A 27597-nucleotide genomic window follows, 5' to 3' on the forward strand; every position below is an offset into this window, starting at 1 on the left:
ACAATGAAAAACTCCCTCACCACCCTTACCCCGCTGTCCCCAGACGGCTGGGAAAAGGGAAGCACCACCGGAGACCTCAGGTAATGTGAAGTTCATTCCATCAGAGTTTCATGAGTTTCAGAATGGGCCGCGCTTGAATCTTAGCTGCACACTTCTTTGCTGGTCACTGCACAGGCCTCATGAGAGAATGAGCTCCCTCACGGGGTTACACTGAAGAGGACAAAGTCCGGGGACCACAGAACCACTCTTACTCCTGTTTTCTCTTAACAGCACATGCTTTTAGAAACAAAATTCTGTGTTTACACTTGATAGTACTTCCTTCAAGAATCTAGAGAAATGTATCTAAAAGAATAACTAGAAAAGGAATAAATTAGGTACCCAGCATTTCGACTGAACTGACAATTTTACAAGGGGAAGGGGAGGGAGGGAAGGGAGAGCTGGGGGAAGGGCGAGTCTGAATGGGACAGAGCAGAGAAGCGGGTGTCTGCCTACTGTTTATTATTTCCTGTAATCCCAAGTATACGGTGGGCAAAGAGAGGGATGGAAAGGAACAAAGGTCAGGAAGGGAGATAGGGTGGGAGGGGAGAAGCAGCAAGTCTACAGGAGCCCTGAGCAGGGTTTTTAAGAGCCCAGAAGCATCACGACTGTCCCCTGAGAACCCTTCAGTTAGATGATGCAAACCATTCCCAATGGTTAGCCAATAGTTAGCGAACAGTAGCAACCTAAGTAAATTAAAACACTACCCTGGAAAACCAAAACGTAGGAATCCCACCTCAGTGAAAAGCTGGAGGCAACAGATGCCCTGCACATAATCTGACCTGGTTCGACTTGAGCTATTAATCAAGTTTATCCCTGGGACAAAAAAGCTGGGACAACTTTTTTTTTTTTAATGTGAACTAAAACTCCCTGAACTGAAAAGTGGTAATAAAACTGTGGTAGTGTGAATAAGAATACTCCCATAGCCTCATATATTTAAATGCTTAATCGTCAGGAAGTGGTGCTATTTGAAAGGATTAGAAGAATTAGGAGGCATGGCCTTATTAAAGGAAGTGTGTCACTGGAGGTGGGCTTTAAAGTTGTAAAAAGCCCAAGTCAAGCCCTAAGTAAGTCTGTCTTTCCCTTTCCCGTCCCCCCTCCCTCTCTCCCTCCCTCCTTCCCATTCTCCCTCCCTCTCCTTCTTTCTCTCTCTCCCCCCCCCCTCCCTCTTCCCCTCTCTCTCTCCCCCTCCCCTCCCTCCCTCTTCCCCCCTCTCTCTCTCTCCCCCCCTCCCTCCCTTCTCTCTCTCTCTCCCTCCCTCCCTCCTGCCTATGGACCATCTCCAGCCACTACCTCAGTGCCTGCCTGCATGCCCCCATGCTCCCTGCCATTATTATTAATGGACTAAAACTTCCGAAACTGTAAGCAAGCTCTCAATCAAATACTTTCTTTTACAAGAGCTGGCTTGGTCATAATGTCTCTTCCCAGCAACACAATAGTGACCAACAAAAGCTAAAGTAATAAACAAACAAAAACTAGATATCGGATTTTTGTTTTTAAACAACTTTCACTAAAGTTTTCCTCTTTAAGTCAAATTTGGAGTTTTCTGTGGATAAATTAGGTAGAAGTTACAGCTTGAGAATGTCACTCCCAAGTTACCACATCCGGGTGTTCGGGACCAAGCCATGCAGAACGGGGCAATGCATCACTGATGAGTTTGTAAAAGAGCAGTCACTAGCAGCAAAATGTTCGATTTCAAATTTCTCGACTGATATTTGGTCTTTCTACCAAGGGCACTAAACAGTACATGCTAGTGTGTATTAGAGAAACCTCTAAGATGCAATTATGGGCAAGCACATTAATCATAATAAACAGGGGCAAAAAATGAAAACCATTCTAAGGAATGAGTGTATCCCTGCGAATAAGGGAGCAAACCGGACACGTGTGTTTTAGGGTTCTCCTTAGTGAATCCTGCAAACAAATCTTGTAAACAAAGCAAAGTTGAAATTCCTAACCAAGCAAGAAGAAATGCACATTAAGAATCAAAAAAGTCTCAAAACCATACAGTATTAAAAAAAATGATTTTAAAAGTGGTCTCACACTGGCCTGGGACACATGACATCCCTGCCTCCCTCCACCCCAAGTGCTAGGATTACAGATACGTCACTGACCTGCCACCGTGCTTAATTTCTGTCTAAGAGCAATATATTCAAAACTCAGAAGACAATACTTTTTAAAGCCTCGCTCCCAAAACCTAATTTCTACCTGCAAATAATCAGTCTGGTTAGCTGGCTGTGTGCCTTCCACTGCTGCTTATAAAACACTCGCGCAAACACATACCTGTTATTTTCCTTTCTGCTGTACCCAGCTTACCATGCACAGTCAAGTATGAGCACTTCTTGCCTATATGTTGAATTCATTCATTTGTATAGCTACATGATAATGTTCTGCATGGATCTCCGTCCTTTATTTAATCAAGAGAGTATTATAACAGGCACCTTGAGCATGGGCTACGACATTAGTGCTATGAATTCTGTTAAATTGAAAAACCTTTCACGTTATTTCCATGCAGATATAGGACAAATTTCTATAATTTGGATGGCACGGTTCTGCAATTTTAATTATACTGCCATATCATCCTTCAAAAGGTGTAACACCAATTCCTATTCTTTCAAACAAAACGTAAGAAGGTTAATTCGGCACTTGTTTTTATCCACCCAGAACTATTCAGATAATAGCTGCTTTGATAAGAATGGAAAAGGTCAGGTGTTAAACACTGAGATTCATGTTAATGAAATCAAGTTCACATAAAAAATATTAAGGCCTTGAACACATCTCACAGAAAAAGTGGTCCAAGTACAGTGAGTTATTTTTGTTAACTTGGTTACCTAAATTAACATAGAATTTGACACCAAGAAACAAGAACTGACCATTTATAACACATTTAAAAAAAAAAAAAAAAAAGCTTACTCTCTGACATAAACTAGACTCTGAATGCCCAAAATCCACACACTGAAACCCTAACCCACAATGTTACTATGTTAGATAAGAGCCTTTTGTTTTCTCTTGGAAACTGTATTACTATTTGCATGTATAAGAGATAGAGTGTACATGCATATATAGGGCAGGGGTAAGACTGTCCAGGCGCATCCATCCAGAGTATTTGGAGGTCAGGGGGGAATTCAGGGAGGCAAATCTCTCCTTTCTAGCTGGGACAAAGTCTCACATTTTGTAAAGACAGGGCTTTTAAGGACAAGCAAGCATTTTGTACAGGAAGCAGACAACAGTTTCCTTCACCCAGTTGTTTGCAGACCGAAACTGCCCCTCTAAAGAGACCTACTGCCCACACGAGCCACCCCTCCTCCTTGTGCTGTACATAATAAAACATGGAATTTCCAGGTTATGGGAGGTGCCCTCCATCAAAGCCAGCACAGCCCACCTGATCCCAGCTTCAAGGTATATAATGTTTCTTCATTCCAAATTGACCCATTCAGGGCTCCAGAACCAAGCCATGCAATAGATCACTGACAGAGATGAAAGTGTTTTGGGACATGCAGAAGGGAGATGGTTACATAGAATGTGAATGTATGCACTGCCCAAGATCTATGCACTAAAATATGGTTAACTGGCAAACATTATGTATACTGAATTACACATATACAACTATAGATTAATCACAAATACGGAATTATAGTTGTAACACAAAGTATATAAAGACTGCAAAAAAGCAAATTTAAAACTATCGCCGTATCTGGCCAACAGCATTGCATACGAATTTCCACTGATGGTTTAGCAGTCAATTATTTGTGTGTTTTTGTGAGAGAAGGGACATATAGACATTGACTTGCTTTTTTTTATTTCTTACTTTTATTTGTGATGGTTTTAATCACATTTTAAAATTGATCATTAAAATAAAAATGAGCAAAAATTCTCATATATATTATGTATGTGTGTAGCATATATGTGTATATATATACATATATATGTATATTTAATTGGTCCACAGAAAAGATATTTAATTCAATAAACCTCTAAACATAATACTCTGACTATAAATCTTTCTACAGTTTTAATTAAAATAAAATTAATCACTTCTTCCTCTCCTTTCCCTCCTCCAGTCCCTCCCAAGCCCCTTCCCTCCAACTCTGACTATACGTTTTTAATGAAAGTTGGTTAAGGACAAAGGAATTGCAGAAAAACTGTAAGTCTTAGGCAGAGACGTGTTTGTTGCAATGGCCCTGAAAGAGTTTACCGAGAAACAGCTTATGTGTGCTGTAATACACGGAACACTCTGCTGACGCTGGAGAGAGCAATTCTCACTTCAGGAGAAGGAAGACACAAAGACCAAATGGGAAAAGATAAGGAAATACTGCGTGATGTGCAGTTGGAAAAGCGCACGACTGGCAGGTAGACGAAAAGGCGAGCTAGACAAATAGACAAAAAGCTGTCTGTCCTCTCTGTCCCCTGAGAAGACCTAGAGATAACGATACTCCAGAAGTGCAGAGCATCCAGTGACAGACACGGAGAGAACACAATGAACCCGGAAGACAGACGGTGTACAGCAGGAAGAATGGTGGGGATGCTCCACCGGGGTTTAAAAGGCCCTTACCAACCAAATACTGACTGCCCACACAGCCAAAAGAAAAATGAAGGTAAGAAAAAAAGTGTGAGTGATACTGAAGTAATCCTTGGTGACGCAGAAAAAAAAAAAAAATGAAGGAAAAAGGGAGCTCCCCACACTGAACTGAAGCTGACGCATGTATAAGGGACGATAAACAGAAAAACATGTCAGCTCCCAGCACGATAAACCACTCAGCAAGAACCGTCAGTGAGCTCGGAGTGCCTGTCATGTCAGCACACAGCAGACAGGGACAAGAAGGCCGCTACAAATTCAAGGCCAAATAGCAAGGTCCCGGCCAGGCAGGGATACCCGGAGAGACTCTGTCAAAAGAAATAAAGAAGGGAGAAGTAAAGTAGAGTGAAGAGAAACGTCAAATTCTTGGGTGAAATTTATTGAAGAATAAGATTTGTATGATTTCAAAATATCACTGTGGGGAGATCCGGTAATCCTGAGTTTGATTTTAAAAAGTAATGACTACAGATTACCAGGAAGAAGAGATTGCTATTTTTAGGAAGACAGTGGGCATCAACAACAGTTGAATGACAACTGGGTACAATCAGCAATTGGGCAAACTGTTATTACACTCCTCCTGACATAACGTGATGAGGATATTCTTAGCTAAAACAGTAAACCTGAACTGTCATAGGACAACAAAATAAATCTAGGCTGTCGCAGTGGTGCAAAACTGGCCATGCTCTTCTATGGCAGCCATGAAAGCCATAAAAAAAAACAGAAGGTGGAAAGGGACCCCGGAGTGGTCTCAGGATGAAATGCCTGACACCTAACACCTTGTGGGCTTCATGGTTTTGCAAACGTGAGGAAGGTTTCAGGAGCTACGGAAAACAATCGGCATTACCTTGGATGGGTTGATTACAATGTTTCTGGCTGAGCCGTGTTCGTCCCCAGTGAAGGCCGGCTGGTTGTTGAATCCCTGCTTTACATTCACGGCTGTAAGTTCATCCTGTTCAAGAGAAGATATTGATTAAGCCGAGAACAGAAACGCTTCAAGTTAATCCAGACACTGCAGCTGAGTAATACCTAAGTTCACTGATGTCTATAAGAGAAAGCAGTTCAGAGGACAATAACCTATTTAAAAACCAATGCAGGCATGCATGATCAGGATCATGTTGAAATGTGCAGGGCATATAGGTTATCTCCACTGAGTAAATCTTGACTGCCATCTTGGAAGGATTAAAATCACCGCAGAAACATCTCTGGATGTGTCTAGTACAGGGTCCTTAGAGAACTTTCACTGATCAGGTAGGACTCACCCTGACTGTGGTGGGTCATCCCAGGAGATGGATCCTGGATTTGAGAAAGGACAGAGAAAGCTGAGAGCAGCTCTCACTTCTGCTCTCTGAGTGTGGGCGCCTTATAACCAACTGCTTTAAGCTCACAGGGCCATGAGCTCCCTGCCATGATGGACTGTTATTACCTCAACCTTAATCCAAAATCCTCCCTCCCCTAAATTACCTCTTCGTGGCATTTGGTCACAGCAGGGAGAAAAATAACTATTGCAAGTGCCCCATTCTTTTAACTCCTATTAACTCCTACATTATAACTTGGAAAAAGAAAAAAGTGAACAGCCCCTTCCACCACACACAGAAACAAGAGATTGTAGATGATTTTTTAACTTTTTGTGGATAAATCGCTCTTATCCTTCTAGCATGTAAATCCTGGGTGGGGATTGAACTCGGTCTGGTCACAAGGCCTGACAGCAAACGCTTACCTGCTGAGCATCTCGCAACCCAAGATCATAAAATGTTTCAAGTGGAATTGTTATGAGAAGCTCATGGTTTGACTCTCCTCCCTTGCTGTCATATTTTTTAAATACTTACTTATTTGTATGTGCATGAGTGTTTTGCCTGAATTAATGTCTGTGCACCACATGCATGAGGTATCTGTAGAGGCCAGAAGGCATCATAACAGGAGTTATAGACGGTTGTGAGCCGCTGTGTGGGTACTGGGAATCCAACCTAGGTCCTCTGGGAGAAGAGCCAGTGCTGTTATCGGTTAAGCAATCTCCCTAGCCCACAGCATTATTTACATAACAAAGCTGTCCCACACGACTTACCCAAGGCTTGCTTACTCAGCCCACAGTGAGCCGAAGACAGAAATGATGGTTTCTAGTAATAAACTTTGTGGTAGTAAGCATACCCCACCATAACCTATTACTGGGGGAGTCGCTGGTTTTACATAGTCTGCTTCACTTAATCCTTACCAACTCAGTTGCTATATATCAAATCCATTTCACAGGTAAGAAAAGCAGCATGTATTGTGCTAGTGTGCCACCTGAGCAAAGTCAGCACGGAAATGCTGTCCTCAGGATGATCCCACACTACAAAGCAACATTCCCCTGACACCCAGAACAAATGTCACATGAAAATGTGGTCTAAAAATACAATGCTACTCCTACGGTCCTAAAAATGACCTCCTGAATAGTTGTGAGAACACTTTTCCACAGTTACAACACACCAAAAAAAAATAGGCTGGAATAGTAATTATTACTAATTATTACTATTACTATTATTGTTGGTGTTGGTAGTAGTAGTAGTAGTAGTGGTAGTCGTAGTAGTAGTAATAGTAGTAGTATGTTTGTGTTCATTTTTGTTTTTCAAGACAAGGTTTTTCTACATAGCCCTTCCTGTCCTGGAATTCACTCTGTAGACCAGGCTGGCCTCAAACTCAAGAGATCCACCTGCCCCTACCTCCTGAGGCAGCGCTGAGACTAAGGCCTGCGTCGGCGTACCTGGCTAATAGCCTGTAATTTTAGAAATTAAAAACAAAAAGTACCCTCCTTGCCCTGCCCAGATGATCATGGTCACAGGCTAAATCAGACCTTGAAAGTATAGAATGGCAAAAAGACAGCTGGAGGAAATGAGGCAAGAGATAGTCTTGGTGAACTAGGCTAATGGTCACCATGGCACAAAAGAAAGACTGGCAGGCACCTGCTGCAAACGAGAAACAGAAGAAACTGTTCCAGGAGCTGCTGGGATCAGTCAAAAATGGTCACCTTGGCTAAGGACCCCGACCTGCTAGAACATGCCATGCAAATGCATTGTGTGTGCTTTTATGAGCACCTTGGCTGGCTGCTGCTTTGGCCACTTTCAAAAGATCCCAATACAGGGGACGGAGTTCTAAGGGACTCAAGTCTCCTCTCAGCTGTAGTGGCCACTTAATTGAGTGATCCATGCAGAAGACAGATTGCTCAACCCTGTCCAAAACATCTCAAACGGATCACCTATTTTCAAAATAACTATTTAAATTTTTAAGACAAAAGTATAATGCATATTTTTAAGTCAGGTAGATTTTTGATCAACATTAAAAAGCGATTAATAAAAGTTTCTGTACTCTTAGTGTCTAAAGCAGCAGGGGTACAACTGTTGTCACGAGGAGAGTATCACAGGAAAACTCGTTGTGCATTTGCCATGTTGAAAAAATGAACAACAGTATATTTTTTACTCACAAAGGCTGTAACTTAAAGCTCAGGAAGAAATACTAGGCTTTTGGGATTACTTGGTTTTACAGTCTTCTTTACTTTCTACTCTCAAGTGACACCACTGTCTTAGACCCCGCCCCCTTTGGGTATGGCCACCTCAAGTAGGGTTACTACAGAAACAGGTAAAAACCAAGAGCACTGCAAGCAACATGTGCATAGATGGTCTATTTTCTGAAGTACCTGAAAGGAACAAACACTGATGGCAAAAATCCAAACAGGACTTACACCCAAATGTTTACAACTGTGCACAACATTTCTCAAACTCCGAGGCTGCACCCTCAGATGCCCCTGTAAAGGAAAATCACCCACTCCGACCCCCCAGGCATCTGCAGAACCAACTCTGAGAGCCCAGGTCAGGATAGTGGAAGCATTCCGCAGCTTTAGGTGACTTTGACAAAAGAAGGTATGTGTTACATGCATTCAGACAAGAAGCTTTTACACTCTTCTGCAAGCTTTGCCAAGATTGATTAAGTATAATTAGAAAAGAGTCCAAATTTTGGAACTGAATGCTTCTACACTGCCAAGCCAGAGCTATCTGTAAGGGACACAAAATAGCTACCTCCCTGTGAGCCTTGAACCTCTTCAAAGACTTTTCTAATAGATGAGTAACAATCTCAACTGTTACAATGATTCTCCTTGCAAACACAGGGAGAAAGATCACAGCCATTACCTTGCAGTCCGAGAAAGCATTAACCCTACCATTTGCTCATAAATGGAACTTCTTTAGGTAGGTAACAAAGGTAACAAAGTTATTCCAAAAGTAGCCAGAATGTGGAAAAGGGAGGGCTCCTACACTCCTTCCCATTACTTTAACTAAAATGCAAGCTGTGGCGAGTATGACGCCAGCATTTCAGAGAGGAAGGCAAGAGCAATCTGAGTCCCAGCCTGAGCTACATGCTGATATCTTGTAAACAAGAAAATACAGCAGAAGCCTTAAAGCAAATTTAGGGGAAAAAAGAAAGAAAAAACAAACGCAAAAACAAAAACAAAGCAAAAGCCTATAAGAATACTATGTTAACAGAGAAAGCTAGTGTTTACACTCATCTATACGTTTTCAAAATATATTCTATACAGACAGAAAAATAAGACATTAAGGACTCCTAATGCAGCCATAAAATCTCACAGATTTACCTTGAAGTTCCTATTTTTCTAGATCACTTTAAAGGCAATCTTTTCATTTCCATAAAATTATTTCATCAAGGCCAGCGAGATGGCTCAGCTAGGAGAGGCGCTTACGTACAGACCTAAACTGCCTGAGCTCCATCCCCAGGATCCATAAGGTAGCAGGAGAGAACCAACTCCCAAGAGCTACCTTTTGGACTCCACATGTGTGCCCACCAAACACTCATGCACACACATTTTTTTTTCTTAAGTAAAAGAGATCTCTTTGGAGAACTGAGCATATTTTGATGCCAGTCTGGAAACTACTTAAGCTCCTTCTCATCCAAGAAACAAAACAAAAAGGCCCAGTTTAGCACATACTCATTCCAAAGACCATGTGAAGGGCAGATCAATAAATAGCACACAAACACGTGTGCACACGCACACACCCACTCTTATCCTTTTCCCAACTCACCATCTAATACACAGAGCCATGCAGACACTCCCAATGGTCTTGATCACCTAATCCTCTAACAAACTTAGGGACCATTTAAGGAACTGGGATAAGGGATAAAGGGATATCCTGAAGGGATATTCAGAAGGGATAAAGACAACAGAAAAGCAGAAAACTATCCATTTAACTGCTACTCGGGGAGACTAGTTAACCCATTATCTTACCAAAACAAAATTTAATAAACAGTTTTATAATTACTCCTGTTCTGTACCTCTCTCTCCAAAAAGCATTCTCTCTGACCCCAGAGGTTCTCTGCTGACCCCTGTTAGAAAAAGCTAACATCCATGCTTGCATGGCATGATGTTCAGACCTGGAGAAGGAATGATAAACCCCTTCCTGGTCAGGGTTTAAAGTCATCAAGCAGCACACAAGGTTAACAGTATAAGTGACCTGAAACATTAAGGAAGAATCTCTCACTCCCACACTGCATCATTAATTAGAATGCTTCTCACACTCCCTCCTCTGAAGTATTCTAAGGAATGCAGGCCCAGTTACTGCCTGTCACTCATTTTGCTTCTGTCCTGCCTACCTCCTAGTTGTACGCAGTCTTCCTGAAATAGTTTCCTTATCTTCATAGTCTTATACAACAGGCTTTCCCTTTTTCTACCCTCCAAAGGACCTAAAGAAGGGTCTATCATAATTCTATACAGATCATAAATAATGCGGGGACCTTTTCTCTACCAGTCTCTGCACTTTTCTATGTCTGAAACCGCAAAGCCTCAATGAAGACCAGTGGTCCAGTCTGGCTGATACTCTGTATGCTAGAATCTTACAGATCTGCGTTAGAAGGCAGAGCTCATACACAGTATTAGGACCAATTAACAGACCTCTCTATAGCTCATTTCTTTGTTTCAAAGGAAACAAGAATAACTCACAGGGCTAACGTCACATAAGATAAAATGTTGCAGAGTTTAGCACTGTGCCTGATCCATTATTAATTGCCCTATTTTTTAATATTTTAACTTGCATTTAATCTACTTGACAATTTCATGCATTTTAACCTATATGCCTACATCGTGCCACTGCCTCTGTTCCACCCCTTACATTATTGTGAAGTCTTTTGAATCTCACAAACTATAACTCAGGCTCCCCCTCCATTCAATCAACAAGTAATTATAAATACAGCACTGAACTAAAGACTAGAGATCCACTGTAGGCAAATGGCAGGTGGGGCATATACCCCAAAGAAACACTCTGCTCAGAGAACAAAGAATTTTAACTCAATCTTGGAAGTCAGACATGTTGGAAAGGGGCCTTTAAGATGAGCTCTGATTTTGAAGGAGTTTCCCTTCTCTAAGAAGGCCCTTGCAATGCCAAAGTTCTGACCTCTTTTATGAAGAGACACCACATTAACACAACAGAGAGTGTTAAGGATCTCCAGGATACTATGTAACTCATAAGGCAACTCTGCATACATACAACTGTATAACCAACATCTCACCAAGTAAATTTAAAGGTGTCTAATAATCCAGAGAACAGGAAAGGGAACAACAGACCAAACTCCACAGTAGTCACAGTAAATGCTAACTGAACGGTTGTGGAGTGCTCAAGCTGAGGTATTACCAAGTGGACCCAGAAAGGAAGAAAAGAAAAGCCCAGCTACATGCTGTACTTTAAAATTAAGTGACACTTTGAAGACAAATAATTTGCTAGTAAATGGACAAAGCAGACGTATACAGTCTAAACAATAAACGTAAGAATGCTCAAGTTAACATCAAATAAAATAAACCCCAAGACAAGGAGAATTACCAGCAATAAGAAGAGGCACGTCATGACCATAGGTTCAATTCATCGGAAGAATAACAGTCATGGATGAGGCACATGCAACAAAGGAATACAGAGGGAAAACATGACTGAAGTCTATCGATTTGGGAGGAATGGAGAATACTGTCACTTAGGGAACAGGAGCAAAGCTGCAGCTAGAAGCTGGTTCTGGAGCCCTAAAGATAGAGAGAATACACAGGGTGTGGTGGGCCACAGAGGGAAGTCTGTCTCTTATCATAGACACTAAAGGTTCTAAGCAAGGGATAGCAGGCGATCATACAGGTCTGCGGTGAGAACGGCTGGTCAGAATCGGGTGAGGATAACAAAGGCACGTGGAAATAACAATCTACAGGCCAGCGGGTTCTGAGTTAGCGCCTGCTTACGGGTAACAACTCAAACCTAGGTAGGGCATGGGATGCGCAGGGAGAGAGGAAACTGAGAAGGGCCAAGGGTCTAAGACAGACTGGGGAAAAGCCCAATAGAAATCTAACAGATAGAGAAGGACACTGAGTCTGCATGGCCATTCCAAGAAAAGGAGGAAACCTGAGAGAGCAACACTGTCAAGTGCTTCTGGGACGTGGACACCCCTGCAGACCGAATTCTGAAGGCCCCACAGCCACACTGGAGGGAACAGAAGAGACAGCAAGTTCACAGAAAGCTTCTAGAAACGTTTGGAGAAAGAAGAGTGAAATCAGGAAATGGGCTCATAGGGTAGAGGGAACTTTAAAACGTGTGCTTGTGGGGTGCTTCGCTGACACCGGGAAGGAGAACAGGAAGGAAACAAGCTCAAGAAAGAAATGATCCCCGAGTCTGCATGCAAGACAACACAACTATACTCTGCCAAATCAGCCCGGACGCTCGAAAGATGGAGAGTGACTGGACACAGTGTTCAGTGTAGAACTGGGCACAGGGCAGGGAGGGGATCTCGAAGCCCTAGTCTCTAATAAGTGTGCAGATGACCTCGTATCTTTGCAGATGTAAGCAAGTCAAACAGGGTCATACTGAATATGTGGATGTGGGTCTAGCAGGTTACTACCCCGATAAAAAAGGAGGTACAAGCAGAGGAAGGACAGTAGAGCAAAGACTTGGGGTTCTCTGGCTGTACACCAAAAGGGTCTGGACTAACAGGAGCTACAGAACACATGGAAAGACCCTGCCTGCAGTGCTGAGTGACCGTGGCCTTGCTGATGTCTTGGTTCCAGACTTCTAACCTACGAGAAAACAATGCCCAGTGTTTTAGGCTGTCCAGCAGCCCTAGGAATCTAGGTAGAAAAAAGGACCTCTGCCATCCCTCAGGACTGCACTGCCCCTGAAGTCAGAATCCAAGCCATATGGCAGCAGTGTGGAAGCCATTACTCCAGACTACAGAAGCTGAGACTGCGGTTTTGCAGGAGGGACCGATTTTTATCTGCACTCCTTGCTTGACGCATCATCAGCCCAGAACCATCCAGGAAGTTATTAAACGGAGATCAACCATGGTTATACATGATGGTGAAAACATTATAACCAGCCTCCTTAAGAAGGCAGGACTCCTGTAAAGAGGAACTTTTCCTCTCCCTTGGCCTCGTCATCTATACCACCAGAGTCACATCCGCATCAAAGTCACGCCAGAAAGGTTGGTACTGTCTGTCTGCCATCATCAACACTACTATTAATATTCACCTCCCATCCTATCCATACCTGCAGCCTGACAACCACAAACTATGGGACCTGAAGTAAAATCAAAGGATAAACCTGGCATAAAACAGCAAGCGCGACCTGCATACCTATGCCTACCGGAAGCGGAAGAAAATGTCTTTTCTCAGCTGGGCAGTGATGGCACACACCTTTGATTCCAGCACCCAGGGGGCAGACAGGCAGGCAGATCCCCGAGTCAAGGTCAGCCTGGTCTACAGAATGAGTTCCAGGACAGCCAAGGCTACACAGAGAAACCCTGTCTCAGAAAAACCAAAAAGAAAAGGAACTAGTAAATGTCTTTTAATATTGGTAACAGTGACACCTCTCTCCCTGATATCTGGGCAGTACACACACGCCTCATGTAACTCCTAAGTAACTTAGGCACGGTGAGAACTATTTTTACATATTGAGAAACTGAGGCTGAGTCCTGGGTAGAAGTGACGGTTAGGTACTACAATGGTTTGAGCCTTAAGTGCCCACCTCAGGGACCTCTTGAAAACACAACTCTTCAGACAACTGCTGGTAACAGTAAGGAGCTGCGTCTTTGGCTACCACTGTTGTTACAAATCAGGTCCATAGAGAAAGTAAGGCCTCTGAAGCAAGCAGTGTTTCCAACTAATCTACCCCAGCATCCTGGCTCCCTACTCCTCTTCTGCAAAATGGTGGTAACGTGAACTTCAGACTGCCAATGTGACATGGTCAGAGCAGTAACTAGCATACGCTGACTATTTTTAACACAGAATCATCCCCAGCATCACCGTCATGATCTCTATATGGCCAACACACACAAGTCCAGCCACACATGTGACTGAGTACTTAGAAACTCTTGAAGGATTAAACGGAAATGTCCACCACAGGGGAGTACCAAACACATACTCAGAGTGCCAATTCCCCCTCAACAACGGCCTTCACTCCAACCGGAGTGGCCAAGCAAGGCTGGCATTTCCTCCCTTGTTTTAAAGCTGGAGAGCCTTTGACACCAATTATATCTAAATACAGTATACTTAGCATTTATTTCACTCATTTAAATAATTGTATCCATTAATTCATACTCAAACCCCATTCAAATGCCTGTCACCCACTGATCTCAAACACCTGGATGTGGCTCTCAGAAAGATTCCAGGAGAACCGCAGGAGGAAAATACTTGAACTTTTAGATTTGCATATGCATAAGGCAGGAAAGGGAACTTAAGTGTCTGCTAGCTTACCCTCCCCAGATTTAGACACAAAAGATGGCTCTCTCTCTAGCTCCTCCACAGCTAAAGAGTGCAACAACCGGATGATCCTCCCATTGCAAACTTCCCAGTGTAAGTTCTTCCCTTCCATCCTATGTCCCTCAGCCTTTGCTGTGGCCATATGTAAGGTGATCTGAAGGCAGGGGCAACAAATACCAGCCTGGGCGCATGTTCACGGATGCTACTCCTCCAATTAACTGGAGTCCCTGCCTCAGTATGGCTGTCTTTGGTTCCTCTCTCCCCATCCTTATGTACACCCCTACCCCAGTGCACCCCTGTGGGAAGCCACGCTGTGGGAAGCCATGCTGTGGGAGGGCAGAGCAGTTTCTCTTAGTGGGAGTGGTTGGGTTCGTTCATCTGAGGTCAGCTGTTTGCAAACAGAGCGACCAACTGAAATCTGGAGTCAAGGAAAACAAATCTCCCCTAGCCAGCATAAATACATAAAAAGCACCAGCGTGAACAGCTGACCTCCGCCGGTGCCTCTTAACCTCTCCACCCTTTCCATTTTCAGGAAGCTTGCTCATTCCCACATCTTCAGCCACGCTTAATTCAAGCCTGCCAGGCAGCTCTAGCTATCAATCATCACCAAAGCATCCCACAGCAAGGCCAGGAACAGGTTTTCAGGGAGACACTTAGAGAGCGGACCAGCAGAAAGGCAACGCTTCATGGACCCTTTCCGTACTGTGAGACTAACCGGCGGACCGGCTAAAGTCAGCTAGAATTTTGGGGGGCAGGTAGGAGGGAGGGTCTGACTTCTCATTTCAACTCAACAACGAACTAACTGCTAATTTGAATGCCTGACGTGTCACTACAGATCTAGCACAAATGGGTCACTGTGAGGACTTCACATAACAGGACCCTGGACACAAGCTTAACAGTGTCCCAAGAAATCTGAACACTGTCCACACACCCTCTTTCTTTTCTTTTTTTTTTTTTTTTTTTTTTTTTTTTTCTGCCAATTATCACCAACTGCCACTTTTTCTCCAGTTCTATTTAGGCTCATTTTTACTTTGTGGTTTGGTTACTGAAACCACCTTTCTCACAACTTCCTGGGCTCTACTCTCTCCCCCACTGAATTTATTAGGCATGAACTACTGAAGGAGTTTAACCAAGTGCACTCACTGCCATCCCCACCTTCCCCACCATCCCCCACCACTCCTTACCATCCCCCACCACCTCTTACCATCCCCCACCACTCCTTACCATCCCCACCACCTCTTACCATCCCCCCACCATCCCTTACCATCCCCCACAAGCAAGCTGCCCAGTCCAGCAATGGCCCAGCTCCACCAAGCCTGATTTGAAAAGCCCACCCTGCCTGCCGGCCTGCCCCTCCATGCCCTGCCAGCACCCTGCAGTGTCTCCAAGCATCCAGTCTCTCATTACTGAACTCACACAGCACCTTCAGCAGCTCTCCATAGGAAGCATAGCAATTACAGGCTCCAAAGTCCAGTCCCAGCCTAGTGTTGAAGATGGCACTGGTCAGAGGTCAGTGTTTCTGGTGCCTCGGTTTCTTCCTTTATAAACGGCTAGTTCCACTCATCTCCGAGATGTTAAAGACTGGCATACACCCAGCTACGCGAAGCACTCAGTAAAACCAACCCAGTAAATACTGCCTACTATAATGTAACTGGCACTTTACATACTACTGAATTATATATAAGTCCTCGATCGTAACATTAAAAAGAATTATGTCATTTTAGAAACTGTTTTGAGTGGGTCCGTGACCTGGACACAGACTTGCAAGTGGTAGTACTCCAAAGGCAGGCTGATACCAGTCCTGGTCCTCAACAGACAACGTGACACAAGGACCACGAGGGACAGCACAGCAAGGTGGCACTGCCGCTAGTGCCAGCAGCATTTCGCTTCTCTGGCAACCTGTTTTTATTATATATTTATACCAGATTAAAATTTAATTCTAAAACAATCTCGTCCCTCACCACAGCTACTCTGAGGAGCACTCTCCTCAGAGAGATGGACAGCAGGCTCCTGTTTCCTTCTACACCCCCACATCAGCCAGCACGGTGGGCAGCATACGGCAAGCACAGAGAAAATGAATGCATAATCTCAAAAAGTTTGATTATTTAACAATCTCTAAGCAAATTTCCGATAGTATTAAGGATTTAAATAGTAGCTCCAATTCACAAAGAAATCTTCAAAACAGTTGGCATTTCATTTAAAATAAAACCAACTGACTCACAAAGTATTTTCCACACTGTACTGCACAGTAGACAGCACTGTGTGTAGCCCTACGAAATCTGAGCGATGTCGGTACTGCCTTCCCTTGTAGAAAGGGGAAGGACTGTCTGGCACCTCCTTGGCCTAGTGTTTCATAGGTCCTCCTCACCTTTAAGAGAACAGCACTTTAACAAAAAGCGATCCCAACAACACTTCAGATACATCTGCTCCTGGTAACACGTCGCTCTCGCCATGCTTTCTGTAACAGTCCTGTCAGTCACCTCAGTAGATCACTCCACGATTTACATGATTGTGAGAGGATCGCAACTGTTCCAGGACCCCATTCACAAGGCTGCATGGAGAGCGAGGCACTGCATGTGGCTGTTGGACAAGTTGTTGTTGCCACAGAAAACCTTGGCATGACCAAGATGACTCGGGAAATGTCTAGAAAATTCAAGGGAGCCCCGTGGAAGTCACATCTCTTCAGCTTTCTCAAGAGGGGGACCAAAACCACCCCACCTCTGAAATGCTCCGTCTCTGCCTCTCGGGCTCTTCTGCCTTCCTCCACCAGGTTTTGTCACTTCCTAGTCCCTGTCCTAAAACACAAGTTCAAGTATACAGATTCAACACATTCTTACCTAAGAGAAAAATAAGCAATTCCTCTCAATTCCTCCCAACATGGTGTCCAGTTTCCCACCTCTTATGCCAAGCACACTGGGACCCCACCACTCGGGAGGCTGAGCAGGTGCCTCTAGTTCCAGGTGAAAACTCTGTCTGTCTGTCTGTCTGTCTGTCTGTCTACTATCTATCTGTCTATCTTCTATCTATCTTCTACTATCTTCTTTCTATCTATCGTCTATCTATCTATCTTCTTTCTATCTGTCTGTCTGTCTATCTATCTATCTATAATATATCTCCCAGGAAAATAGAATATATCAGTAGTCTCAGATTATACTTGAGAGATGCAGTCAGGAAGATTGGGTGTTGGGGGGCCAACCTGGGCTACATGAGATGGTCTAAGACACAAGAAGGGTCTGGAGAGATGGCTCAGCGGTTAAAAGCATCAGCTGCTCTTCCAAAGACCCAGCTTCAATTCCCAGCACCCATACGGTAGCTAAAAACTGTCTGCAACTCCTGTTCTAGGGGATCCAAAACCCTCTCCTGGCCTCCACATGCACCAAGAACACAGGGATACCTGCAGACAAAACATATACACACAAATAAAAGTAAAAAATAGTAAATCTTTAAAAAGAAAGGATGGAAGGATGGGACAGTTCCTAACTCTGTGCTCAAAATTTCTGCCCAGGCAGAACCCATCATCTCCGAATGCTTATAAAAGGAAGGCCATCGGTGGTTTATTCCCATCAGCACCTTTGAGTGACTCTGGTATCTGGTGCTCAAATGAGGTATGCTCCATTCACAAGTTCTCAAAAGCAAGAATCATTTCTTCCACATCCAGGCACTGCCATACCCTGTACCCCGTTGAGACTTAGCAGATTTCTAATACAATTTGCTGATGATGACTGTTGCCCCATTCTTAGATCCATCATCCTTTACAACATACCATCTCTCACAAGCCCCTCTGTACAGGACTTAGGCGGCTGGGGCCGACAGAAGCAAAGGTGAGCAATCACACACTGCACTAGATGCTAAGCAGGAAGCTATCACTTTGTAACAATAAGGGAATCAGGCAGGCAGCAGGGGATACGGGAGCACAGGTCCCAAAGACAAGATTATGAAACAGACCCCCCCTCAAGATTTTAACTGGCCTCTTGGACCACTCATCACAGGGGAGTTCACTCTGCAGAGCTCCATTTCTCAGAGCCAGCAGGCAACCCTAGCATTTGCCAAGTCTCATGCCATCACAGGCCTGCCTTATTTACCCCACACCTACAAATGTTCAGCTTCCACTAAGGTAAATTTCAATGTTGATTCTTCAGAGACTTCTGGAATTGAAAACACCCAGAAAAAAAAAAAAATCCCCTCCTCTTACCTGATTTCTCCACCCTTAGGGAAAAACTAAAACCCTCTTTCTCTGAGGCACGCTGGTTTGGGGATCAGCATCGATCTATCTGTCCAACAGCCTAAGCCAGTGGTTTTCCAAGTCAGAGACCTCTGGGCTCTAAGAACTTCCCAGCTCCTTCCCCTTGAGAAGGCAGACTATCCTCCTGTTCTGCAATCAAAACAACATACTACATGGGACAAATGCAACCCAGCTATGAAACCCCACACATTCAGGAGATTCGCAAAAATGGAAAACAACACCTTTTTTTCATCAATTCTTTTTACTTGAGAAGAGTTGTTTCTCGTTTTAAAAAAGTCCAAGCCTGAAGGTACATCACAGAAAGTTTGTTCAGCTTGGAGGTTTGATTGCCAGCATCATACACACACCAAGAATAAGTAAAATTAGCCCACCCTTATATTTAAATGAGTAAATACAAAATATATTTTTCAAGTTTTTCTGATTTCCGAAATTTTTGTAAGTATTAAGAAATACGACTAGCCAATAGAAACCAGCTTTGAAAGGGATCTTCAAGGCTTAAGATTGTAACGAGATCCCAAAAACACGTTTGGGAAGCTCTGGCCTACACTAAGCGTGCTAGAAACATTTCTATTCCAAAGTTGCCTTTCTCGGGGTAGGCAGGCTACTCTAAATTCTGCAGATTCTCACGCCATCTCCCTAGGCTCACATCAACTCTGCCAAATCTGCTACGTGAGCTACTGTTGAAAAATACCATTCTGCTCCCCTCACGAGCTCCCCGAACACGCAGGACAAAAAACATCTGTGTGGAATCTCAAAATATGTGAATGAGACTTTATTATGGATCTAACTATATATGAAACCAACCTCAATTATATAGATAGGCTCTAAATCCAGTGACAAGTGTCATCATGAAGAAGCCCTGAGCAGAAGAGGCAATGGGAGGCTGTGTGGAAATGGAAGAAAACACTACTTGTAAAGAAAGAAAGGGGAGGGAGGGGAGGAGAGGGGAGGGGGGGGGGGGAGGGACCAGGGAAGACCTGAAAGACCCACCTGGCAAGGCAAAACTCGAAGAATTCTTCCCCAGACCTTCCAAGGGTCTCTGGCACCCTGATTTCTGATTCCCCATTAAAACTATGGGAAAATAAATTCCTGCTGCTTCAAGCCCACTTCCCCAGCCCCAACACTTTGTAGTAGCTTCTTATAGTAGCCACAAGTAACAAAGAAGTCACCCAGGGGCCTCTGTGACTCTAGGAGCTACTCTGGCCTTTGTCACCTTAAATCTCATATCTAAGCACCACCACAGGGACCCCCGCCCCAGGACTTGACCCCCACTTTCCTCTCCACGTCAGAGCAAAGCAGTAAGTCTAGGCTCAGAGCCTGTGCTGCTGCTCTCAGAGATCCTTGGCACAAGCTGGTCCCTCACTCTGCAAGCTCACTCCGTATCCCTCAGCACCACCGACTCCTACATAAGCTCCAGATTCAAATCCTTCTCTATCGTGCTCTATCAGAAAATGGGTCACTTCCTACTGATCCCACGGCAACCTGAAAAGCATTTAAGCCACACTGTTCCTCATTTACCTATCATTTCCTCCATCCCCGTTTCTCCACTCCAGAACTAGGTGGATCCAGAAAGGTCTAGAGTGTAGAGCTGTGTGGTGTGGTGGCCCAGAGCACATCAGTAGTTCCTCTGGCTTCTACCCACTACATGCCACACACAGGCTCAGACACGACAACCTAGTGTCTCCAGATACCGGCCCAGGGGAAAATAAAGACAAAGAAAACGTGCTGCAGGTTGAAAGCTGCAGGGCTCTGGATCTAACAGTCCTCCTGCTACATACGATTGTGTCCATTCATTAAAAACAAAAAAGTTCTGTAGGTGTAAGCCAGGGATATAGCAGGAAGTCAGATTTGGGTCCTGTCCTCATTAAGCCCAAGTTGGCAAAGAGCCTGAAGAGTGCTCAATAACACCGGCTGGATCCATTTGGCATGCACACGTACAATGACATTCCCCTCATGACACGGAAAATAAAACCCAACAGTGGAAACCGCCTCTTCCTGGGGGGGTGGGGGCAGAGCGTTCTGCAACTAAGGTGGATCCACTTTCAGGTATGTCCAACTGCCCTGGTGACACTGTTATCTGTGAAGCTGACACAGCAGTTGCCAAAAAAAAAGAACACACAAAAACGACAACAAGCAAACCTCACTGGTAAGCAATGGTCCCAGTAAACAAAGCCAGAGGTGCCTCCTCCAGAGCTACACCTATCTCCAGAGGTATAGACGCGACTTGGGGTGACTTGGGGGTATTTAGAGGAAAAAAGGAACAGAAGCTCTCTAAACGGAAGGCCAATAATGTAAGGACAAATCAGGGGACACAAGTGCCAGCACGGATCTACTGTGGCAAGTCACTTTATGGGAGCTGAGTTTCCCCGATGTTGTGGAGAAACTCGGTACAACCCACCTGTACCACTCAAAGGCATGGCTGCCACACATGGTGCAGACCTACAGACCATCCTTCTCCAAGGCTGAGAACAAGGCTTTTTCCTCTTCCATCAAAACCCCTCTAGTCGCCAGGGTTAGGGGGATGGATATCAAGAAAGAGGCCCTCACCCTCTCAGAGAAGAAGGGGAAGGGGGATAAGGGGAAAGGATTGTGGGAAGGGGTGATTGGGGGAGGGGAGTGAGTGTGATGTAAACTGAATAAATAAAATTAAGTAATTTAATTTAATTTAAAAAGAAACAACAAACTCCCTACTGCCAAAAGCAGAAATAAAGGTGACTACTGCTTAGCTTCTCTTGCCTTCCATCTGGTGCCCTCTCTTACCCATGCCCCAGACTGTCAGAAAATGATTCTGATAAGTTAGCCACAACAGGGGGTGGGGGAGCGGAGGGGCGGGGGGGTGGGGGGGAGGGGGGGGGTTGATTCTTTGAGAGTGGGAAATGCCACAGTGACTTTCTCCAAGAATCTGGTACCTGACTCCAAAATAAATAGAGGGTGGACCTCCACTGTTTACTTCCCAAGAACTACGGGGAACATCAATACCCCCAGGTCAGCACATCAGCTTATGGCTTTCTCACATGGGGCTGTTCACCCACACTTTGTGTCAGCTCTTTCAATGGCTCCAAGATGGCTGCAGCTCCTCCAGCTACCCTCTTACTACCCTTGCAAACAGGGGAATGGTGGATTTTCCGGGCCTAAGGAAAGGGCTTCCTCCTTCACGTGTATACTCATCAGAGAGGGAAAACGGCCTTCCGCCGCAGTCCTGCAGTAGACTCCCACTACACCTCTAACCTAGGGTGAAGGTGTGTGTGCTTAGTCAGGGCTGAAAAGTGATATGGAGAATGAAGACCTGGTGGGGTTTTTCTTTTTTTGATCTTTTTTTTTTTTTATTTAAGGTGGGGGGGACAAGAAAGGAAACGAAGAGTGAACATGGTACAAGTGTCTGCCTTCTGAAAAGCCTGGCAATCAGACTTCAATTTAAAACAAAAGGAAAAAGGAAAAAAAAAAAAAAAAAAAAAACAAAAGGACCGTGCATGGTATAAGTACTATACTCCCGCTATGAACGCCTTCAAGGGATGAACCTGACGTTAGCTCACAAAAAACGCCTCAATTTCCATGGCAGCTGGTAAAAGCTGGCTGCGACACGACACCAAATTAGACCTCACATCCGATTTTAAAAGTGTACATGCTCCTTCACACTAAGCCACTCTGAATGTCACACAGCAAGGATGGCAGAGATGGGAGCCCTGACCTCAAACCTGCTGTTCCTGTCAGACTCACAGGTCCACAGGCACCTCTGGGAAGGGAGTCACAGAAGTGCAGCCGGCTGTCTCCTAGGGACAATAAAACGCACGTTGACAGAACCGGCCAGGCCTAGAAGGTAACCGGTGAGATTTTTTTTTTCAACTCAAACCTCTCTACCTTGGGGCAGGGGAGGGCTGGGAGAGCAAAGGTCTCTCATAGGAAAAAAAGAGGGACAGTGAACATGAATTCTGTGGGTGGGCTATGGACAAGGCTAGGCAGGGTCCTGTCATGTGTGGTGTGTTAAGGTTCCTCTTCCCAGGTGCGAGATGTCATCAAGGGCTTCGCCCTCAGGTGGTTAACTGACTAAAACCAGGAAGGGCTTCTCGTCAGCACAAAGACTGGGAAAAGCTTGAAGCACAGGAAGGGGAAAGTCAGAGGAGCCCAGGCGCACGAGATCAGGAACTCTGGGCCGTCAACCAACAGAGATCATCAGGCGTGGGGTTGCACACTGGAAATCCCATGGCGTTAAACACTGGCGATCCCAGCTACTAGGAAGGCTCAGTTAGGATGCTCCCGGGAGCCCAGGAGTTTGAGTACTAACTTCAAACCACTTAGAAGAAAAAGGATAAAAGAAAAGAAGAAAAACAGAACAATAATACTAAAGGCCCATTTTTACAAAGCCAATCAAGACTGACTAATAATATTTTGGGTTTCTTTCTCCCAAGGCAAAAATACTTGTAAGGCTAACATTACAGAGTGAGATGCAGATTAGCAGCAAAAAGAAGAAATTAAAATTGCCAACCCAGTGCTACTGGCCCAGTGGTATGGTTTAAAAGTATTCCCCAAGATTCCTACTACCCTAATGCTAGAGAGCTCAGAGGTGGGTCCTTTGAGAAGTGAGTAGGTCGGTCACCATCTAGGCTCCATCTCCCTCCTCTGCCACGTCAGACGTCTGGAAATGGGTGGGTACCAAAAGTAGGGCATCCCACTCTTGATCTTATGCATCTGTGAAATGCCTTTCATCATTCTATAAAGTACAAAGAAGCCCCCGACTCATCAAGTGACAACCCCTCTATGCTGGATCTCCAAGCCTTCAAGACTGTGAAAATATCTTTCTCTTCCTTAACTAAAAAAAGTTTAAGTACTTTAAATCTATAAAGTACCCAGGACTCTGTCATGGCTTTACAAAACGGACTCAAAGACACATTTTTAAGTAGGAACTGTGCTTTTGTTGTTGTTGATTTAGAGAGGGTTTTTTTTTTCCCCTCATTAGTACGTTTCCTAAGGCATTAAGGAATGAGAATAGTTGCTAAAACTCCCTGTCACTGTGGACCGGCTTTAAGAATTGACCAGTGATAACAAAAAGTGTTTTTACTTCTCTCCATGCTGAACAGGGCAGCTTTCCTTCAGTGCACAGGGACTTGAACCTTCAGCCACTTCATCCCGTTCACACTGCCCACTCCACCACAGCATGGCCAGCCTCCCCAGGGAAGCTCAAAACCTCTCTCTAAAGTCTGAGAACAAAGAGCAGGACACCCCCATGAGTCTGGTTTTGGTTTTGTTTGTTTGTTTTTTTAGATGTATTTATTATACATAATAGTACACTGTAGCTGTCTTCAGACACACCACAAGAGGGCATCAGATCCCATTACGGATGGTTGTGAGCCACCATGTGGTTGCTGGGGTTTGAACTCAGGACTTCTTGGAAGTGCAGTCGGTGCTCTTAACCACGGAGCCGTCTCTCCAGCCCCCAGGTTTCCTCTTTCTGCTCTGCTAGCACCTGCTGGCATATACACCTGAGTGAGGGACTGTTGGCATGTGTCTCCAGACCCCATTCTCACCCACCCAAAGACCAGACCTCACTCAGTGGCTCTCCTCCTTCCTGAAGGACTGAATCCCATCTCAAGTATCAACCTGTGGGGAAACATCCAACAGGCTAAAGGACATTGGCTGCCACCTTACCTGAGTCCCTAGAGTCCAGCTGAAAACCCAGTGCCAGGTCAAACAAAAAACTCACAGCGCTGCTAGGTTAAAGCAGGGTTTTGTAGCACTGAGCTAGCTCACCTCTCCTTTGCCTCAGGTTAGCCAAGAGAGCCCATGGGAGATCACTTCTGATATTTCCAGACCCAGGCATGGAATTCTACTCAGCTATAATTGCTTTACGGCTGGCAGAAAACCAGCCTAGGCTAAGAACAGGGTGTTAGATCAGTTTCGAGAGGAGAGTAGCTAAATGCTCATTCTCAGAGCTTAGTTCCCAAAAGTACCCATTTTTCAATTAAGATGTGAGGCAAGACTGAGAGGAAAGGTGAGTATTGAGCAGTGGGTAGGAACAGGACAGCTCTTCAGATAAGCACACGAGCTAAAAACACTGGTTCTCAAATCCAGTGTGCTGAGGAAGCACCTAGAAAGGTTACTTACGACTTCCTGAGTTTCCTCCCATTCATTCTGACTAGGCAGGTCTGGGTGGAGGTTAAGTACTGTATCTCCCTAAACTGTCAACTTGTTGCATTTCTCCTCTCTGTCCAGATTCATTTAGCCACGCTTTTTCAAAGTGGTACTGGTGAATGGGTAAGGGCCTTAGGCATACCGGGCAAGACCCCTACCTCTGAGTAACTTTTCTTGAGTCAGCCAGAATAAGAACTGAAACTGAGCTTTCTACCCAGATTCTAATCTGAGTCACCTAGAAGAAGGTCCACGCCCTTCCCTGAAGAGTGGGATTTTAAGGAAGTTTGAAGCAGCACTTCACCTCCCCCAGGCCAACAAACTGCTCCCAGGCAAGGAACATTCTAGAACCAAATGTCTCCCTAGCTAGCTTCTGTCTTCATCCTCCAGGCAACCGGCCAATTTGTCCGGTCTTCCCAGAGAATTCAATGTAATCTTCCCCATTCCTCCACCATTGCTCCTCCCCCTGCTCCTCCACCCTGCTCCTCCCCCATGTCTTTTTGTTTATTTCCTTTTCAACTAGAACCCTGTCTAACCACTGGCACATGGCAGTCATGTGACCACCAGCAATAAACCCTAGCCCTCACGCAGCTCCCTAAAAACTGAATTTCAGACACTGATGAACTCTACAAAGGCATATTAATGCGGGGTAAGAAACAGAAGATGGGCTGCAAGAAAGAGCCCCCATTTGGGACAATCTCTTAGCTAAGAACCAAGAACAATAAACTGCACTACAGCAAAGGACTGGAACCTAATAGAGTCAGGCCTGTTGGAAGCAAAGAGAGCCGCCGTGACCCATTATACAGACAGCCAGAAGGGAACACACACAGTTGGAAGCTGTGAGTAAAACCAGACTTCCAAGGCGGGTGTCATGGATGCTGTCCTCAGAAGAACAGAAGGAACCTGGATCCAAGATATCAGCTACTCGAAGAGGACCTATGTCGAGTGTAGTACGTGTGGCATGACCACGTGCCGTGTCTCTATGCTCCTCCGCACATAGCAATTAGTTCAAATACAAACCACACCTCACAGGTGAGGACAGGGAATCAAAGAAGTAGTAAATGGTCGAGCTACAACTCAGAGGCAAGCCTGTGGCTGTGGGAGCAGCAATGGAGGTGAGCAAGGACCACCATGGTGAGGCCCTGAATACTGTTCCAAGCATGGGAGAAAGCTGGTGGAGAGGGCCTGGGCTTTCCTGACAGGCTTTTGGACATGACTAAGAAAGGGTGGGACTTCTGAACTGATAAGCCAAATTCCTGCTCAGCTTCAACCACAAGAAGATCCTTGAATGAAAATCCCTAAGAGGATGGCCCAGCAGAGTAGAATGCCTTGGAGCTCTCAAAGTGGTATCACATTACCATCCATCTAGTTAGAAATGCAAATTCTGAGGCCACGCCTCAAACCTGCTGAGGCTGAGATCCAATAACCTGGGTCCCTACCCAACTCCAGTTTTTTCTTTCTTAGCAAACCACTAGCTACATACACCCCTAGATCAGCATTTGGTCTTAACCTTTCGGGTGAGTTGACTCTGCTCAGAAGCTGGAAGGAGATGTGTACACAGCACCCCAACTCTGTAACGTTGAGCTGCCCCTCTCCAGAGCTGCCCTGCTCCACATATCACACAATCCTTCCCCAAGGCCCTGCCGGTGGCTCCTATGCCGAGAAACCTTGCTACTGCCCCAAATCCATTCTTCTTACCAATTTGATTTCCCTGAATGTATTTACCATTCACTGTCCGGGCCACACAGTCCAGGTGAAACAACCCCTCCCTTCCTTCTGGGATCATTCCACCTTCTCAGTCCTGAGCCTTGGGGGCAGATAACAAGGCCACTCTGGGGCACTCACCTAGCTAAGCTTTCTCCACGCCCCTGATGCCACCTTTGCTTTTACTCACTTGTCTCTTTCAGTAATATACTACAAGACGTATCTGTGCCCTTGGCACTCCGGGGACCTCACTCAGGGCCAGACATGTCAATGACAGCAAACACAGACCTCTTTGCTGTCCTCGAGAAACTGTCCCACTGGGAGGAAACGGTCAGATACAAACAACAGCAAACAGTACACAGGCCTGAGCCCAACACCATGACAGACGGCCCTGACAGAAATGTTTGACAGGAAATAGCTGCATGCTGAATCTATGACCAACTCTAATTTAAGTTCCTGACGTACACTGTATCCAACTGCCTTGCAGGAAAGTGCTAGTATCTTCAAACAGGGTGTGTAGACAGAACAGCCGAGATTCAGGCAAACAGAATGGCTCCAGAGCCTACCTGCTAGAACACAACTCCATGAGAACAGGATGAAATGTTGAGTTTGGAGGAGAAAAGGCTTGCAGGTGTCCAGGTAAACTGAGGCCGGCACACACACACACACACACACACACACACACACACACACACACACACACGAGTTCCAGGAAGGAGAAAAGTCAGTCTAAAGCCATAAAAGAAGGCAAGCAAGTTGGTGAGGACTCAGAAGTAGCATCAGATGAACTAGAAATTCAAACTATTCCAGAAGCAGGAGGAGGCACTAGTGGCTGTCCACTCTTGGTAAGTGGATACGCTGCAGAGGAGGAAGACTGGAGACAGACTCCTACTTTTCTGAGGTTGGGAGGGCAGTCTGTGTGCAGGTGACAAAGGACTACAGCAGCACATTTAATAAAGGCTAAAGGTGCCAAGCAACCAGAGCTTCCAGGGACTAAGCCACTACCCAAAGACTATACATGGACTGACCCTGGACTCTGACCTCATAGGTAGCAATGAATATCCTAGTAAGAGCACCAGTGGAAGGGGAAGCCCTGGGTCCTGCTAAGACTGAACCCCTAGTGAACTAGACTGTTGGGGGAGGGCAGCAATGGGGGGAGGG

General features: G+C 45.1%; 1 protein-coding gene across 10 annotated transcripts in view; it reads right to left on the reverse strand.

Moving 5' to 3' along the window:
- Positions 1 to 27597, reverse strand: part of Med12l (mediator complex subunit 12L) — a 320796-nt gene that overhangs the window by 289199 nt on the left and 4000 nt on the right. For all 10 annotated transcript variants that reach the window (XM_032898341.1, XM_032898340.1, XM_032898338.1 and 7 more), the window contains one exon: positions 5454 to 5558. In XM_032898341.1, coding sequence (XP_032754232.1) covers positions 5454 to 5558 — 105 coding nt within the window. The remainder of the gene's footprint in view (positions 1 to 5453; positions 5559 to 27597) is intronic.

This window comes from Rattus rattus, chromosome 3, assembly GCF_011064425.1.
Source record: "Rattus rattus isolate New Zealand chromosome 3, Rrattus_CSIRO_v1, whole genome shotgun sequence".
NCBI classification, from domain to species: domain Eukaryota; kingdom Metazoa; phylum Chordata; class Mammalia; order Rodentia; family Muridae; genus Rattus; species Rattus rattus.